This window comes from Grus americana, chromosome 3 (assembly GCF_028858705.1).
Source record: "Grus americana isolate bGruAme1 chromosome 3, bGruAme1.mat, whole genome shotgun sequence".
Lineage (NCBI taxonomy): Eukaryota > Metazoa > Chordata > Aves > Gruiformes > Gruidae > Grus > Grus americana.
Window position 1 is genome coordinate 104,584,549 of NC_072854.1, and position 19,270 is coordinate 104,603,818.

The following is a 19,270-nucleotide window of genomic DNA, read 5'->3' on the forward strand; positions in this document are numbered from 1 at the left end:
AGAGACATAAATGAAGATTACTAACAGTGGCTTCTATGCTTGATTTTGTATTTTAATGAGTACCTGGAAACACTTATTAAGGCAGGCTTTGTATTGTCTAAGTCATTCTACATTTTATCTTAATGTCTTTTGCAAAATCACACGCAGACTTTGATGTGAATACTAAAGTGTGCATACCTGAGAATCCTGCAGAAGTTAAAGGTGAGGATTATGCATAATTGAGGCAGTGAAATTAATTAATCTTGTACTTGCTACGTGGTTCAAACTTCAGTCACGATGAGCATGTGGAAGGATTAAACTTATGATGGGTCAAAATATGAAGAAGGCTCTAATTAAGCCAGCTGAATCTGTCTTGTGGGCTCTTACTAGTCATGCGCTTGAGGAGAAAAGGTAGGCTATGGATGAAAGGAGTAGAAGTATGTGTTGTTCCTATATATGCAGCTTTAATCCACTGTCCTGATAGCATTATGGACTGGCTGATGATGATAGAGTGAGCTAAGTGATAATTGTGCTAATTTATGTGTAAATGTAATAATAAGCTGACCTCACTAAGGAAGGAGCTTCCTTAGATCCTTGTCCATGTGTGCACATGGAGAGACTGGCAACACTTTAGCAGGAATTGCCTTGTTCATATCTTTTGGTGTCAACATGTTCCTGCTTGCTGGAAATAGAGCCAGCTTTAAGCCAGTGAAGTCATATTGCTGTTACCCTACTGTGAGGAAATGATCTAATCTAAGGACTCTTAAGTAAATCAGAGTTGTTAAATACCTTGTATGATGAAAAGAGAAAGAAATGAATATAACTTGAACACACTGTTGAAAACTGAATTTTGAAATTTTCTACTGTATGGAAAACATAGCTTTTGGTATTTTGAAGTTCGGTGCTAGCTTAAAGATGGTTTGAGTGGATCAAGAGTGTAGTTATTCACAGGACTTAAATCTTGTGGGCAGGGAGGAAGTGAGAATGGGTGCAGGGCAACTTGCAGGCTACTTTACCATTCATAGCGTCAGCAGAGGCTACGGGGCGGGGGGAAAGTCATGTTGGGAGAGCATAGGCATTCAGTCGATATGCAAGCAAGCAGCCAAGTTCAGGAACCCTCCCTGACACCCCAAGCCTGAGAACCTGATGTATTCCACTCTCCTATCCACACAGAGAACAGGAAGAAAAGCCCAACTCTCTGTTGTCCATTGAAACTGGCATCCCTTCAAGGTGTGCCTCAGTATGTGTCACATTGTTAGGGAAAGGGAGGCCCTAAGACTCCTTAATTTGAGTGAGGGACTTGGGTCACAAAATCTGGAGAGAGCAAAGTACGTAGGGGCCCCACTGGTTCAAGATACTCCAGAACCCTAAATTCAGCTTGAAGAGACTTAATCCATTTTGGCTCAGGTTGCCAATTTTAGCTAGTCATATGTTATTTACATGCCTATGGTCCACAGGAGGAGGAAGTGGTAGTGTCAGGTTCCTCAATTCTTGGGGCTGTTAGAAAGGCACCTGGACTTTGTTTCTCTCAAAATTTGGACATGAAAATTTTCAAGTTCCAGTATTTCTGTTGTCAAAGTGACCTAGGATGCCCAAAGCTGTACAAGACTGAGGTGGCATAGACCCTGACAGAGGCATTTTAAATCATCAGAGAGGTGCTGGGAACTCCTCCCCCTTTTGCAGTTTCCTTGGGTTCTCCTCAACTGAGGTGTCCTGAACCCTGCTGTATTAACTCTTCACCAGTCCTCAGTGGATCCAATGATCCAAGAACCCTGATCTGAGATGTGAGAGGCACAGCTAGACTGTGTCCTGGCTCCTGCAAAACTCAGACAACCCAACTCACCACAGATAGCAATCCTGGCCATCCCAAAACTGAGTGCAGATCGAAAAATTCAAATATTCACTTCCAAGAATCAGAACTGTCAACTTTATAATAAATGGGCTAATCCATCCAAGCAAATTCTTAGTCCATTTGTATTTAACACAATAAGCCGTTGTTGACAACATACAACAAAAAACATTGAACAAGATCAGGTAAATGATTTAACATGATTTTGTGCCCTGAATATTGAGGTGATTTTTGGACTGTAGTGTTATGATTAGCCACAGTCATATCACATGAAGAATGAATACTCCCAAAGAATATGGAAAACTATTGAAGAAATGTGACTGTTTTGGTGTTGTCTGCTAAACAGCAAAACAATCTGATCCAACATATACCTAGAGATTCTGTATGTAATTTTGAAATTATTGAACACCTTAATATAAGAACTCAGTTCAGATTCTATAAAACAAAATTTCAAGCTCAGTTATCTTCTTTCTTCAAGCTCATTTTCTCAGCCTTCCAGGCCAAGTGAAGGTGCTTTACTGCTTTAAGGCACAAGTGATTGTTTAACAGAGTTAGGAATACGACTGGCATAATAGTCATAATTTCTCAAAGTGGCAAGGACCCCAGCTGAATTCATGTGTTTCACTTCCTTGTTATACTGAAATGAATTTCCATGGATATCAGTGATCTTGCCTGAAAAGAAAAAAAAAAATAATATTCAAGCAAACAGGAGTTGGAGAGAGATAATCTATTTTATCAGTACAAGTGATGGGGTACACATGCCTGTCTTCAGTTGTGAAATATCTTTGCTCCAAGTTTAAGTGCAACAGGTTTTTTTATTGACTGAAATCAAATAACTAATGGCTTTATTTTCTTTCAGCAATACTTAAATTCCTTGTGTTTCAGGAAAAGGAAAACAACATCTCTTGTTCAAGTAAAAGCCAGGGTAAATCTGTACAACAAACTCTAACGTAATACAGAAATATCCTAGCTGGTTTTAAATGAGTTTCCAGAAATGACTTAACAAGAGCAACACAGACCTTTATGCAAGCTAATTTAACCACATAACAAGGAGGCTAAATACAGCACTGTGCTGCCCCAGATTGGTTGCTTTTTTGTGCCTGAGCTAACCTGTTTAAAGCTATCCCAGTTATCAACACTAAAGCCTGCAGAGGAGTTAAATAATGTCATTATGAAGCCTGTTATCCTTGCTTGACAGATTTTAGGAGATCAAAACCTACAATTTTAGCACATGGTGGTAAAAGGTCTATCAATGTGAACTGCAGAGAAAGTATAATTATAATACTTAAATTCTCGTCAGTGAGACTTTTCATAACTTCCCTTACCCCCTAGAAAGGTGAAGTGGCTTATGTTGGCTGGAGACCACTGATTTTACTGAATTACATGAATGCTCAATTTTGGAGTTTGTACATCTGAGGAACAACTGCATGATTTGGCCTATTTTTGTTGCTTTAAAGAATTTAATGTCCACATATTATATAATATGTTACTAAGAATAAACTACTATATCCAGTTAGTAGGACAGTGTGGTTTTACCATGAAATAGTAGCTAACAGAGAAAAAGCCAGTTGTTTTGAAAATATTAAAATTAATATAACCAAAATTTTGGCATTTGGCTTTTTGAATTATTTGACAGTTATTAACTATATTAGTCCAGGGCAAAACCAGATCATATCACGCTTTCCAGAGCATAATTTGCTGCCCCTTTGGAGTTACTGTTGATTTCAAAGGGCTCAAAGCTCCTAGTGAATCATGACTATTTAAAAATAGATACATACTGTCATTTTTCTTTCCAAAGATATGTTTTGAAATTCCTTTTTTTCCTATGCAAAATATAAATAACTTTAAATTGATGCAGTTTCACTTATCTTAGAATTTTGAATGCTATTAACTTACCTCCCACAGCATGTAGAATAGCTTCAGGTGCACATGTATCCCATTTCTTGCACCCAGGACTGGCAAATACATAAGCAGATGCTTTGCCTTCTATAAGTTGAATGATCTGTTATGAATAGTGAGTGACAATCATTACAAAGAATCTAGGCATTTAGAAACGGGTAAAAATAACACCAGGAAACAGGCATTAGATGAGTTTATTCTATGTACTCACAGTCAGAAAAGTAACACCAGGCATTTCCTTTCCAATATTACAAGAAATTATATTAAGTATTACCATTCTGCATGATCTATTTTTGTTTGTTATAAATACAGTCTATAGGATGAAAATCTCTACTTTTAGTTTCAGAAACAACAATTCGCATCTTGTGCAAGTACTAAGAAAATAAAGTGGAAACTATCTCCATGTTGTTTTGGTGCCATTTTGGGCCTTGCACATGTTGGAGAAAAGAGATTAGAGGGTCTGTTTTTTTGACAACCATGACAAAACTAAGCTTTCAAAACTGCAGCAAATGAGTATTCCCTGTATGCAGAGAAATTTTACAAAGGAAATATCACTGTGTGCTTCTATTTTTTTATTTCTTTTTATCCTTTCATGTGTGCTGCTAGATAGTTGGAACAAAAACGGTATTGACATGAACAGGAGGAAATGTCCAGTAATTGTGATTAAATTGAATTCTTATTTAGTCATTCCGGTCTTACAACTTTTATTTTCTCTCCTAGAAAGAGAATACTGGGGAAGATGGACCTCAGCCACGACCAGCACGGCCACTGTTATAGATGTAGCTGTACCAAATTCTTTCTACCTCACAGCAGCACACTGAACGCTAAGAAGAGAAGTTGTGCTGGGGAAGGAGGAGGAAGTCTCCTGTATATTCATGCAAGTAAGCAAATTATTTCTTTAAAAATTCTTTTTCTTTTTCAAAAAGTACTACCTCCAGTAAAACCAAAAGATTTGGAGTTTTCATACCTTGTTTCCTGCTCCTCCAACTCTGATGACGCTATCTGGGTTCAAGGCACTGATGCAGTCATTTACCAGGGTACTGCTGTGAGAACGGGTGGTGACGATGATGTGTTTCCCAGCAGGTGCTTCCATGAGCTGAAATCCAAAGGCACCAATGCCCAGGACTCCCCAGATTGTCCTGCCCAACTCAGCACCAGCTCCTGCCTATGAAAAAGGTACACGGGTCCGGGTGATGGTTCATCATAGTGATCAGCATTTAAAGCACAAACGGAAAGGAGTTCCCAGAGACATTGTATATCAGAGAGTACAATATTAATACTGGGTTATACATTTAAACAATGACACTTAAAAAGAACTACTCCAGAGCCCAGAGTGAGAAATTGGTTCTCTTTCCCTCTAAGGCAATGACACCATTTATCCTTTTCTTATCTGTGACACTGTGGTGGTGCATTACATCCTGCCTCCAATGACTGACAAATTAATACTTGTATATTTCTGTACTTCATGCAAAATCTGTAGCTGAAAGTATCTTGTCATTTGAAATGTTTTGTCATACATATCACCTATAGAATCAGCTCATATGCATTATGTCAACTCAAGAGCTTTTTCTTTAACTTCTGGTAAGTTTAGTTAATTAGACTGCATCATGAGCTTTCCCTCGCCTCACAGATGATACTGAAATAATCTCCAAGGATGTGTAAATGCCTGTAGGTTGGCCATCCCAGACTTACACCTGAAACCTGGCGTGATGAACTCTAACACAGCTGTCAGTGACAGGTACGCTTGGTTTATTTAGGGCTGCAGATCTATGGCAGTTACTGCACATCACAAATGCACCTAATGCATGGATTTACTAAAGAATTTCTAGCAAAGACTGCAAAAATACCAATTCGTACTTGTTTTACAATATGTACTTTATGTACTGTGGTAATATATACAGTACATATGTAATATGCACTGTATTAGTGTATTACACAAGCCTCAGTATTCAGTATGGCTGTTAGTAGGTCCCTGAGATTCAGTTCCTGTAAAACAACATTCAAAATTGTCGATATTTAATAAAAACACCACCACCTTATATTACAACATTAACTCCACTACACGCTGCTTTTCACTTGAAAGTATGCTAACTAGAAATGGCTTAGAAATGACAGTTAGAAATCACCTAATGCTTTTAAACAAATCAATGCATTTAATACCTCATAGTTGTAGTATGGCTGGTTAATAACTCCTGCTATTGCTTTGCCTCCATAAGCAATTCCAATAAGAACCGTTACGTGGTCAAGGAGACCTGTACAGAAATAATATGAATGTACTTATGCTTGGAAAAGATAAAGCATATATATATATAAAAAACCCCAACCCTTCAATAAAAGTCCACAAATTGATATGCAGGGTGGTATCTTAAAAATGCAAATACCAATCAGGATTTTCAGGGGTAATAGGTTGGTTGATGTAATTTTTTTAGTCATTTAGCCTTGAGGTCTGCCAAAAAGAAAAATGCCTCAGAATTCTTTTAATAGAACTATGTTATAATTAACACATAAGAAGTTTAAAGATACAACTAAATAGCAGTATATGACGACATTCTTCTGTAATTGTGGTGTGAATTCTTTAATGGTATTAAGAACTAGCAATTTGTTGACAGTTGTACAACTCCTTCCCTGAAAAGGGAAAAAAAGAAAATCTGCCTAAAAGATTTTATATTAATCAACTAAAAGATGCAGCAGAAGGCTAAAATGAGGTTTCAGCATGTTGTTTTTGGAGGTTTTTCACCCCTTCCCCCCCCGCCATATTTTAGGGTCTATTTCTATGGACACAAAATAGGCTTTACTGAAAACAGTTTCTTCCCATCACTGAAAAATTATTATTTAGGGGAAGATGGTGTTTTATTTTGAAAGGGCTACAAATACAGCTGTGGTATTTGGGTTGTATGGAGAACTGAATGTAATTGAGCATATTCCTGTGTGAATGGGAGAATTAGTCCCTCAGTTCAAAGCGTATGTGAAATTGTAAGTTTGAATGAAAACTTAAGACAACCTACCAGCAAAGGCAGCCCTTTGCTCCCTGAAATGATAAAAACTGGTGGGCAGTCAGTAGCCCATCAGGAATATTTAATACTGGTTAGAATGGAATGATTAAAATATTTGACAGAACTCAAAAAGTACAGAAACATCATCAGCCTTATGAAACAATATTGTATGTAACTTCTATCATAAAACTATTTACGTGTACATGCTATTCTATTACATTGCTATAATTTTTTGAATCAGCAGAATTAACAGAAGCCAACCTTCCGTGTACTCCTTGGTTCCATCCAAGGGATCAACCCATATTACAAGCTTTAAAAATAAAAAAAAGGAAAATTAACAAATACAAATCATGTAAATTAGCATGCAAAGTATATGTTTTACTTTAGTGCTTTTATTTCCTTATGGCAGTAAGGAAAAAGAGAGATCAAAATTTTTAACATTATGGTATGACTGGAGCCTACAATACTATTTTACACAAAAAAGCTTAAAAACTGACTGGAACTTCTCAGCAAATATCTTAGAGGTATGAAGGCTTAAACTGAACATGGAAATGACATTACTTTCTTATGTCCAGAGTAGATTCCTTCCAAGTAAATCTGAATCACAAGTTGTAAGAAGCAAATTTCCATTTTTTATTATTGCACACAGGGATATGCAGCATTTCCAGCTCTAGAGGTGTGATCCTCATGACTACATTTCAGACCAAAAAGAAAAATTGGCAACATTGAAATAACCTTAATACATTCTTAGCTAAAATCAGTAAGTAAAATATGAAGACATATGTGTAGCATTATCACATTACCTCTTCCTCTTTAATTCCTGTGTACTGAGCAGGACAAGTTTTCTTCAGTATTTCTTCACAGTGACCATCTTCAATTAATTCCTCAGTTACCTCATCAGTGGACAGTTCCTAACAAAAGGATTCTCAAAATTATTAGCGAAAGGTGTTGAACTCACCTTGATTTGCCTTAGAACTGTGGATTTGCTTGCAGCTTACTTGACAAAACTAATGCAATAGAAAGATGAAATGGGATGAAAATAATTTATTTTTGGTTTAAACCAGATTTCCTAAAACTTGTGAAAGCAAATTCCACAGCAAGTTAAATTGTTAGTATGAAATAAATTAGGTACTTACTTCTTCTCCTATGATTGTCACCTTGGGAAATTTCCGTGCAAGGGAAGCACAAATGCTCATTTGTACCAGTCGGTCAGCTTTGGTCTGCAAGTCATTGGCTCCAGTCTGTCAAAGGATGGACAGGAATTTGTGTATTTCTAAACATCAGCAACAACAAAAAAACCCAGTACAATAGCCCCTATGTCACTCTGAATATCTACCTTGTAATGAAAAAGAAGTCTAATTTGATAAATCATCAACCTAGTAAGTGATCTTCAGAGAGGCAGGATAAAACTGAAAGAAGCAGAGTTTCCCTGTGCACCCCAGATCTAAGATAGGCTGGTGTGATATTAGAACAATATTTACATACTGGGTTCTTGTCATGCACTGGTGCAATGGTACTGAATATGTATTTGTGCAAATACTACAGTATGTACAGAATAAATTAATCAAGTATGAACCTAGATATAGTACAAGAAGAGGGAAAAGCAAAAATTAAGATGTTAACAGGAAAAAATATTTTAAGGCTCACTGGAGACACATTGCAAATTAGGAAAGAGAAGAAATATAGGGAAGATGTTAGTAAAAGGTGATTTAAAAGTCCAATTAATCTAGCTTGTTTAAAAAAAAAATTATTATGATGTATAAACTTCTACATAGTGAGCAATTCCTTATTCTAGGAGAGAAAGACCACGGAGGGCCAGAAGCTAACCAATGCAATTGAACTGGACAGTAGCACCCATACATTTTTTCCAGCAGGAAATACTAGAGAGGAAACAGCTGATCTGGTGTCTCAAGATGACATGAAACAATGCCTGAAAGCCTTCCCAAAAGATGCAGTGTAGCCAAACACTGGTCTGTTGCCAAGAGTAATTTCTTCCTAAACATGAATAACCTGCTCTATATTGGAAGTGGGTAATTTATCAATACTTTCTCGCCTTAATCTTCATGTATGTATTGAATGGAGGAGCCCTTTAGGTCTGGAGACAGAATCCTGGTAAGAAATACTTCTGTTAGCACAGGAATTAAGAAATTCATCCAAGGATTTGCATCTTAGTTGAATCAAACAATTCTGCTTGTATCTTATTTGGTGACAACATGAAAATTGTTTTATCCAACTACAGGAATGAGCCATAGGAATGGAATATTCCATTTAGAATCATGTGATGGGTTAATTTTTGCATGCTCAAAACCTAGTCTGTCCCTTATCCAATTGCCTATTTTTATGAAACTTGATATTTTTCTTTTTTCTTTGAATTTTCCCTCTCATCCCCTAATAAATTTGGTTGAATTTGGCACTGAGTTTAGACTTGGAAAGATCAAGTTATTGCAGAGAATGTCCTTTGTTCCAGGACACCAATCTAATAAAACAGCATAAAGTAGTTCTTCAAAACACTCATCAATAATGTAAGAATGGCTGGACAAAATGTCTACCTACCACTTGGGGGTGACAGGGTGGGGGAAAGTAAAAGTGCTACAGGGAGATGCAATATAAATGGAGAGTTTAGAGTTGACTGGGGGAAAGAAAACTCCGGACATCAGGAGAGGAGCTAGCTAAAAATTCAACTGTCCTTGAGCTGGTTTTCCTCATCTAGATAAATGGATGGGATGTCAGTGTGTTGAAGGAAAAGGAGCATTGTCGTAGTAGCTTTTCTAAAGCTTTCAATACAGCCAGTTGGAATTGGTCTTGAAGTTTGCTGACTGCAGAAGGAGGATGGATGATTAGAAGCAACACTTTTCTGTTCTTCTGCATCTTTTCCCTTCAGACTGTAAAGCAGAGGCACATACGGGTTCTCTCTCTTGGCATTCTTCCTCTTTCTTTACCAGCCACCTTTGACAAGAAGCTTGCAAGAATTCTGAGATTGCTAGTCCCTCAAGCAGGAACCTCTTCTGTTGGTCATTGTTTGCAATCTAATTTTGTGTGTTTGTAGTATTCATGTAAAAAAAAGTACATATAACCAGTCTTATTTAGAACCAATATCACTTCTTACTTTTAATCATTTTTGTTATACTGTATTTATAATTATTTACTTAATCGGTTACAGAGCTTAAAATGTGTTCATTTGCTGGTTTTATTATATTAGAAAATGATTGAGCAATGCATTTCTGATTTACTGAGAAATAATATTCACACACATGCATTTTTTTTTAACGTGAAACTGAATTAAACAGATAAAAGCCAGCATTCATTTTTAGTTAAAATTACCTTAACTTTGCTGGACCCTTAAAAATAAGCTTAATGAAACTTGTTTTATGCATTTAACATTAACTGGTTAATCAAACAAAGTGCAGACAGTGCTTCCTTTATACCTCTGGATGCAAGTATTTTTAGGCTGTCCTGTAATACAGCTGCATTAGTTTTTACAAGAACCTAAAAGCAGGTTACGTGGGAGAGTATATTCTACTTACATGTGTCTGAGAATTCTGCTATGCATCTAAGTACTTCTGAAAACACAGATCGTTACTCTCCAGTTTTTTTTTAATTCTCCCCCATACACCTTATTTTAATTACTTAGGAAAAAAAAGAGAATAAGAAAAACTTGCAAATGTTTTCTTAGTGGGGAATGTAACTGACCAAATAGGGGGAAAAAAAGAAATGTTATTTTTGCATCTACTGTCTGAACTGACAATAAAAGTCAAAGAATCGTGCTTTTCTTCACAACTGGCTGAAAGTGCTTACAATCAGAAAAATGTAAATACCAGCAATTACTTCAATGTAAAGACCAAAAATGTAGATACTTAATGCAGTCCATAATATTGTGACATACCTGTACTTACTTTTGAAGTTAATTCTACCAATTCTGGTACTGTAGTCAAAACAAAGATCCTGGCTCATCAGTACAGCTTACTAACTTACAGCAAATTAAGAACTTCATACAGATGATTGTAATTTCATTTCTCTTTTCTATTTAGAATTAAATTTGAAGCTCCAAATTTCTTTTGAAAACTCTGATATACAATAAAATCTAAGGTTCTTTTTTGTTTTAAGAAACTAAGCACTGATTTATCCTAATCCAAAATTCATCAAGGGCACAGTACTTTAAGCTGTGCTACAGATTTTTGACCATAGGTATGGAATTAATGGGAAAGATTTGTTATTATGAATTCTGATGTGCTCTCCAAAGCTTGTATTTTGTGAGGGAGAGGAATCAGGACAAAATTATGGTGTGTTTCTTTTAAGTGTCTGAACATTCTTGAGAAATACTGGTCAAAAGACACTTCTCCAGACCTCTTTTAATGCTTTATTAAGCAATATTTCTTGTATCAGAGAGGTGAGGACTGTATTTCCTTCCCCAGTTGCTGATCTTCAAGAATAGGACTTTGACCTGTATCTACTCAGCATTAATAAGAGAAATTAAATTGTAATAAAGTAAAATACCTTCTCCACTATCCCCAGATCTCCTGCAGACATTACATTTCTAACAATTGTTGCAGCTTTTTCCGCAACAGAATATGCAGAGGCGACCACACGCATGAGTAGAGCTGGAGAAGCCATACTGAATGCTGAAAAGAAACAAAAAGCAAACTTGTACATTTCTCTCTTCAAGACAAGAAGGAAAATATTTTACATAACATTCTAAACAGATACAATTCAAGCTGAGTAGGAAGGAGAAACTGTGGGTTACTGCCAGTGAGTAGTAATGAAGTGAGCTTTGACCTTTTAAAAAATACGATTAATACAGGGATATAAAACTATTTTAAACAAGATTTTTCAAATATCCATGGTCTCTCTGACAGTGAATCTAGTTCTCCTCACTAAAATAAAAATTGGCATTAAATAAGAACAGCAACAGCAAAAACTTTTATCATAAAAGTTAAGAAAAAGTGTGGTTTATTCACAGTTCTCATTTTTTATACATTTTGAATGTAATTTTTTTTTTCAGAACTGAACCTAGAGAGTTGGTTTGTGCCCAGACTCAAGTATAAGGCTACCAGACAGGATGACAAGAGCAACTTAAATAAAAATAGTAAGTAAATATAGGCTTTTGTAGATGGTCTAATTGTGGACACAAAGTAGGCTAATGATATGCAGATACTGCAAACACTGCACTTGTATACAAAAGTTTGTTCATCTAAATTTTACCATCCTTTCTATATTTCTTTAACTTCTCTTGATTTCTTTAAGGAAGTCTATTATATCTTCCTTCTTCCCCTCAACACTGCATGTCCTGTCATTCTTCCTATGGTATTGTCTTCTACATCTGTTCCCCAGCACACATCAGTGCAATTTGCTATCCCTTCAGTTCCCAAATAGAAGAATAACTATCGCTTGTGCAAAAGGCTAGCAATCATCCATTCCTCCCAGCTTTTCTCTACCTCAGGAAAAAAAAGTATCGATAACCACGCTGTATTCTTTAAAATGTAGTGCTAATTACTTTTTATGTTTTACTGTCTGGTTTTTTTCTATCTGTGTGGATTACAAGCTTTTTGGGTTGGGCTCACGTGTATGATATATTTCCAAGTAAACACTTGAGCATAGAGCTAGAAAAAGAGGAGCTCATTAATCACCACATAGAAGGCGACATATTAGGCTTTCCTCATAATCAGTATTTGCAGCAATTGCAGCAAGTATTGCGTAAGTGGCAATAGCTTGTTATACGATACCTTTCCTTTCTTCCTTAAGAAATCTACTCTGTAAAATAAAACATAATGAGGTGATAAGGCTAGCTACTGTAGATGATATTGATGTGACCTCAAGTTCACATCTCTTTAGAGCAAAGGCAAACAGCAATGTTAGAGATATCAAAATCCCAAATTTAGCTGGTTTAAGAACTTTTTCAGCATTTTAGAAACACTGTATGGTTATCTCTAAAGTCAGAACATCTCTGAAGCTAAGAGAGTAGAGTGATTGTGTAAATACATTCAAAAAGCACAGTTGCTACTGTTAATTATTATTTACTACTCATGGGTGAGAGCAAAGTGCCCTGGAGTCCTGTAAAATAGCCGAGGTCCATACCCAAAGCGCACATGTGGGCTACCTTGGACTGGTAACAATGGTCACAGGGGAAATTTTGGAAATGCTACCGGTGGCAAAAAGCAGCTCTCAAACAATTGAAAGTTGTTGAGCAAATATGTGCCATAAAACATGGGAAGACAGATACTATTTTAAGTATGTTCAATCATGTGAAACAAGTTAACAGGAAGGAAAATTGAATGTAGTTCATTCCATACTGAAAATATCTAGAATATGAGTACTTCTGAGAGTAAAAAAAATTAGCATATTAGATGGGAAGTTTGGCTTAAAGAATTGAGCTCAGAAGAAGAAAATTAAGCTTTTATGCTCAGCTTCTCATTCTTCATTTGACCTTTTACCGCACATTTGATCCTGCTTTGTAAAATGAGGTTAAAACTTGATTGTTTTAAAGGGTTGATTTATTTAATGTTGGCATTTAATGTTTCAAAAACCTCAGAAAACAATACAGAAATAGTATCTTATATTCTTGAAGCTTGACCCAAGGTGTTTCTTGAGCACATTTTTCATGGACGTTAAGGCAAACATGTATACTTTCTCTCTGTAGTGAGCCTATACTTGAAATCTCTAAGCAAACCTTAAAATATTTTTATGTAAAACAATATTTATTAAGTGAAACTGAAATGGGAGGTTCAAGACCCCCTCCTCCCCAATACAAAGTAATTAACTAATGAAGTGTAAAGTATGTTATTACTGAAAAGGTGCCTTAAATTTTTACAGAGCTGCATCTCCTGTGTGCCACATTTTCTGGTGTGTTGGACCTTTTTGGTTAGGTTAGTGTGTGTGCTAGTTTCTCATATCTAAACGAACTAGTTTATAAGTTTATGGCACATTGTTTCTGATGAGGGCTATGTCTAATGTATACTTCCACAGCACACTCAAGAATAGATTGCTTGCCTTGGACAAACAAGTTTGACTCTTACAGAACTGTACAGTTTACGAAGATTGCACAGCAACTATCCTTCAAATTAAATTTGCATATTACTTTCAAAACATACCTTGTCCTCCAAAGACCATCCATCCTTTCTCCTAGCCTAGCAACCAAATTGTTGAGTGGTCTCAACTTGACAAATCACCCTGCTTTTGATACCTGCTAAAGTGAATGAGTTCTTCAGTTCTTGTTACACATTTTAACTTTGAAATGTTTAAATACTACAGGATGGCTACAATTAATTTATCAAAACAAGTGTGAAAGCTTTGTTGATGTTGCTATCTCTGTGTCTTTTCTGCAAACATCCATTTTTTCAAATTTATAACTCCACCTGATGAGAGGAGAAAACGGACATCACACACAGCACGCCTTTACCTGTAAATGCTAAACTGTGACTTCTTCCTCTGCGCTCTTCAAAGCCCAAGTGACAAGAGCTCCCTACTTCTTTACAATAAACTTTGGCTCGCACAGAGTAAAAGACAGACTTTTCATTCTGCATAGCGTAAGGGAACAGGGTTTGCCCAGCAGAAGTGGGCTAGGACTCGGAGGGGGAATGCCTGGGTCACCTACAGCCTTCCAGTGGGAAAGGGCAGCGCTACCTCCTTTCACCCAAGTGCTTTGAGGCCTTTCGAGTTTATATTTAAAAGAAAAAGAAGCCTGTTCCTGGTTCTCTTGTAATTAGGACTCGCGGTCCAGACCCGGCAGCGTTACTGACCAGTGCTCTCTTCACGCGTTTGTAGCTGAGCATTGCGTAACGCGCAGCGGGGCGGCTGTAGCTGACAGGAAAAGTGCGCTCTGCGCCTCCCGCGGCGAACTCACCGTCTCCGGCCGCGTCCCTTGCGCTCCTCAGGCCACCGGGGTTCTCTCTCTCCCCCTCTCTCTCCGCCCGTCACCGTTCACCAGCAGCGCGCGGGGCGGTCTGAGCTCGCCAGCAGCCCTTCCTGTCGGTCCCCTTGCCAAACGATGAAGTAACCGAACCGAAGTCCAAGCCCCGCCGGTCAGGTTCCGCAGCAGCAGCCGGGACCTCCCTGCCCGCCGATGGACCCGCCAGACCGCCCCTGCAGGCGGTGCCCGCCCCCGTGCCGGCTTACTTCAGGAAGAACTCGCCCCGAGCGCGTCAGGCGGGCGCCATCGCCTTTACTAAATAACCCCGAAACGCCCCAAATCCTTCCGGCTCCGGGGAGGGCTGAAGCGCTCCCCCGTCCTGCCTGTCAGAAAACGTCTCTCCTGCGGGGAGGAAAACGCGTTGCTGTGTAGCGTGTCCCTTCCCGCGGCCCGTCGCCGCCGCGCCGCTTTCCGTAGCGGAGGAGGAAGTGTTTCCCTAGCGCGCGTCGCAGGGAGCCCGTGAGGATGTTTCGGGCCTGGCGGGGGGCGCCGCCGCTGGCCTGTGCCGGGGCGCGGGTCGGGCTGCGGGCCCGGGCGGGGGCCGCCTGGGGCTGGGCGCGCTCCGCCGCCTCGGAGGCCAACAGCCAACAGCCCGTGGCGGAGAGCAGCCAGGACTCTCAGTACCGGGACACGGTGCTGCTGCCGCGCAGCCGCTTCCCCGCGCAGCTACCGGGGCGGCTGCAGCCCGAGACCGAGCTGGAGACGCAGCAGGTAGCGGCCGGGGACGGAGCCGGCTCGCCCGGGCGGTGGTGTGGGGCTCCCCAGCCCGCCGTCGCGGCAGCGCTCCCGTGGGGGCGCGGCGAGGCTGGGCCCGGCGGCGGAGCCCCGGGACGGAGGGCGGGGGTGGCGGACGAGGTTTGTTTGCGGGCCCGCCTTTTGCTGCCGTTAACTTCTTGTGGGCCTGGGCTTTCGCGGGTGCCTGGCCGGGCTGTCCGGAGTTAACTGTCAGACGGGTGAAGAGCTCGGGGTGGGTGGGTAGTTAGTTAGTTAGGGTCTGGATACTCCCAAGTTTGTTATGGCCTCGTTTGGAGAGAGAGTAACGACCCTCCTGGTAGTGGAGAGCCAGAGTAGTAATGTTGGGCTCAGTATTATGCCTATCTTGGGCTTTTTAAATAGTTTTAAACTACTAATGTTTTCTGTTACAGAGTTAGTTAACTTTCTGTCTTTGTTTTCAATATACATTTTACTATGAAGCTAAAATTCAGACTTTTGGGTAGTGCAAAGGCCTGTGATGATGTAGGTGTTTTGTCATTGTCTCTACAGAAATGTGGTTTTTCGGAACTGTATTCATGGCAAAGGCAAAGGAAAACAAAGCAGGAATTTTGTCTTCATGATGGACCACCTTATGCTAATGGGGACCCTCATGTTGGCCATGCATTAAATAAAGTAAATATTTTCTCATTCATACTGTACTGTGTCAAAGTGGTAAATACTTCCCCACAATGTGCTGTGTGTTCTCCACTCCCGTTTAAATCCATAACCCTTTAAAGTGTTCTGTATTTTGGTAGACAGGGCTTTTAAAAAGCAAACGTCACAGTTATGTAGATATCATACGGTGCCCTGGTGACATACATACCATACCATGACATCAAACCATATACCAGTATATGGTACCTATATGGTTGAGTGCTCATTTGTGAAGCTGACTGTTTCAGTAAAACGAGAATATTTTTTTCTAGAGAAAGTCCAGCCTTCATTCCTAAGCAATATTAAATGCACAATTTATTTGTGTATTGAACTTACCACACATAAACACATGGGAGAGTGTATATTTTTGTATGTGTATATGTAATAATGTTATCATAATGCACAGTCGAGCTGTGCCTTGCTATTCTTTTTTTCTTTAGGTATTTTGTAAGTTTGTTATATTGCATTTATTTTATTTTATCTGAGTATCTTCAATGGAATCACTATGACTAAATGTTGATGGTTTTTAAAATGTGAATTTCAGCTTCAGAATGATACTCCTAAATATGTTTGAATACGTTTAGATTCAGTCCTGAGAATGACAACATTACATATGCTACAAAGTGGGAAAGACTTAAATGTGACCCACAGCTTCTTAAGGTACTAGCACTAAAACTTGGGAGTTGTGAAAATGACAAGTTTTGGTAGGTGATCACTTATATCAAAAAGCCATAATATGCCCTAGGCCAACACTGTAGATCCAGCTCAATGTTTTAAAAATGAGAGTAAGTTGGATTTGTTTGCTTCAAGTCTTGCAAGTTTATGAACTGTGTCTTTCAGTTATACTAAATGCGAACTCCTTTGATCAGAGGTCCTTTGAGGTTCTGCCAAAATACAAAATGATGGGCAAGAAAAAAACCATAAATGGATGGGTTTAAATGTAAATGTATCATGCAGCCTTTTATATTTGTTAGTAACAGGAGGATCTTAATAATGTAGCTATTCCACATGGGGGAGCTGAAGTGATAACTGACCCTTGTGTCTCTTCAGATTTTGAAAGACATCACTAATCGTTTCTATGTGATGAGAGGTTATAAAGTACATTATGTGCCAGGATGGGATTGTCATGGATTGCCAATTGAGTTGAAGGCGTTGTCAGAAGTCAGAGGAGCTGAAAATCTTTCACCAATGGAAATAAGACAGAGAGGTGAACTACTGTTTGCTATATCTTTATAGAAAAAGTCAGCTTAAGTATTTGTACATCCTACTCAGCATATTTTGAATTTTATGCTTTAGAAATAGCTTTTATACTTTATTGGGTGCTTTCCTATTAGCTGTTGGATTGCTGTACGTTATTTGCCAAGCAGATTGAATACAATGTCATCTTACGAAGTGGGATAGTTGAACACAGACTTAACTAGTTGCTGTAATGAACATGCATAGCATTAACCATGGGTTTAAAAATACAGGAGTAAGGCAGAGGATTTGTATTTCTGCTTTGCTTAACTGTGTAGCAGCATGAAACCGATATTTATCAGATCAGCATCCTGTTGGGTTTTGAAGACTGAATTTGCTGAGGAGCTAAAAAGAAGCTCCTTATAACTTGGGAGTCCCTGCTTGGGCAGGGAGTTGCACCAGATTGCCTCCTGAGGTCCTCTCTGACGTCAACTGTTCTGTGATAAAACTTGGGCTTCATCAGGACAGCTTGGCTCAATGTCATAATGAGGGATGTATTTATTGACTCTGTTTTTAATGATACCACAAAACCATAGGGGTGATCCTTTCAGAGAAGGTTAGTCTGCATTATGTGGAAACTGTTCTGAAAAAATAATTTGAAATACCATATGTATTGAAAGACAACAACATTCACCTGCAGAACTATTTGTAATGAGCAATTTAAACTGCTTTAGCTTGAAATTGCAGCAATGAGCTGGGCTAACTTATTTTCAGATGCATGTTGCTTTGAAAAGTTTGGATCAGCATCAGCAGAGGTGGTTAACTTTCTTATTTTACGTTGTTTGAGAATGCATTTTGAGAAATTGCTCTTCGTAACTGAATATACTTTTTTTCCCTCTTCCTTAAAAAGAAAGTTTATTTTCTAGAGACAGTTGTGCTTTATGTCCCCATATTAGTCAAAAAATGCCACTCCTGGATCTTTTTACTCTTTAGAGTAATTTTATGTAACTACTTCTCTGAAATATATAATTTTGAGCCATAGTAATCTGTTTAATACACATCAGTAATAGGTGCACAGTTTCAATACGTTCAGCTCAGACTTTTCTAAAAAATGTCAATAGCATATTTTAAATGGTATTATATTGATCTTAGTGGTCTAAACCGCGTGCTTATTGGAACTATTCCCTTCAGCCAGAGAATTTGCAGAAAGAGCAATTGAGAAACAGAAATCCGCCTTCATTCGCTGGGGTATAATGGCAGATTGGGCTAACTGCTACCGTACATTTGATCCAAAGTATGAAGCGAACCAGCTGAGAGTCTTCTACAAAATGTATGATAAGGTATGTTGATCTCTTCTTAAAGCGTGCTTTGTTTTGTCATGAGTTTTGATTCTCCTAACTTTCTTTTTTTCCCCTCCCTTTCCTCTTTAGGGTTTCATTTATCAGGACTATAAACCTGTGTTCTGGTCTCCTTCAGCAAAGTAAGAATCAACTTATTATTTTGTCTTCAAAATTTTAGCAAGGATATCAATAGCTTTTCATGTTCAAGTGTGTTAACTTAGGTTTGGTATCTACCCAGAACAGCGTTGGCTGAAGCAGAGCTTGAATACAATGAGCAGCACATCAGTCGTTCTGTGTATATGAAGTTTCCCCTGTTAAAGCCACCACCTAAGCTGACTTCAGTGATAGGTATGACTTCTGTATAGATTTTAAGACGGATAGCTTTTATTTTTGTTATAATTGTAAGTAAACTACTTTTCATTTACATCTGTAGATGGATCGTCCCCTGCTAGTGTGCTAGTCTGGACCACACAACCTTGGACTGTGCCAGCCAATCAAGCCATTTGCTACATGCCAGATGCAGCGTATGTGTCTTTCACTTGGCTCAGTCATCTGCGTCAGGCCTTATCAATATTTATCAGCAAAGTTAAAACATTCTGGACTACCAGTACATTTTATTTAAGGCATATTTTTGGGGGGGGGGGGGGTTGTGGTTTGTTTTTTTTGTTTAAGTGACACAATTTTAAGCTTTGTTCTGTCTCTCTTAATATATTATTTTTTGCTT

The 19,270-nt window shown here is 38.6% G+C and overlaps 2 protein-coding genes across 3 annotated transcripts in view; one reads left to right on the forward strand and one right to left on the reverse strand.

Annotated features, from left to right (window-relative positions):
• Positions 1 to 1,934: 1,934 nt before the first annotated feature.
• Positions 1,935 to 14,958, reverse strand: BPNT1 (3'(2'), 5'-bisphosphate nucleotidase 1). 2 transcript variants are annotated; one of them, XM_054820166.1, is made up of 9 exons: positions 14,830 to 14,958; positions 11,215 to 11,339; positions 7,857 to 7,961; positions 7,524 to 7,631; positions 6,982 to 7,030; positions 5,888 to 5,979; positions 4,695 to 4,892; positions 3,725 to 3,830; positions 1,935 to 2,500 (listed from the first exon to the last, which is right to left on the reverse strand). In XM_054820166.1, exons 2-9 carry the CDS (start codon positions 11,329 to 11,331, stop codon positions 2,352 to 2,354), a joined length of 924 nt encoding a protein of 307 aa, XP_054676141.1. In that variant the 5' UTR covers positions 11,332 to 11,339; positions 14,830 to 14,958; the 3' UTR covers positions 1,935 to 2,351. The 2 variants fall into 2 exon arrangements, with proteins under 2 accessions (XP_054676141.1, XP_054676140.1); XM_054820165.1 differs by having other exon boundaries at positions 14,558 to 14,895.
• Positions 14,959 to 15,068: 110 nt separating this feature from the next.
• The window catches only part of IARS2 (isoleucyl-tRNA synthetase 2, mitochondrial), a 28,629-nt gene continuing 24,427 nt past the window's right edge, over positions 15,069 to 19,270 (forward strand). The window contains exons 1-7 of the mRNA XM_054820164.1: positions 15,069 to 15,334; positions 15,887 to 16,009; positions 17,081 to 17,237; positions 18,398 to 18,546; positions 18,637 to 18,686; positions 18,785 to 18,894; positions 18,980 to 19,070. Of these exons, the coding sequence (XP_054676139.1) occupies positions 15,089 to 15,334; positions 15,887 to 16,009; positions 17,081 to 17,237; positions 18,398 to 18,546; positions 18,637 to 18,686; positions 18,785 to 18,894; positions 18,980 to 19,070 (926 nt within the window). The 5' untranslated portion in view covers positions 15,069 to 15,088. The remainder of the gene's footprint in view (positions 15,335 to 15,886; positions 16,010 to 17,080; positions 17,238 to 18,397; positions 18,547 to 18,636; positions 18,687 to 18,784; positions 18,895 to 18,979; positions 19,071 to 19,270) is intronic.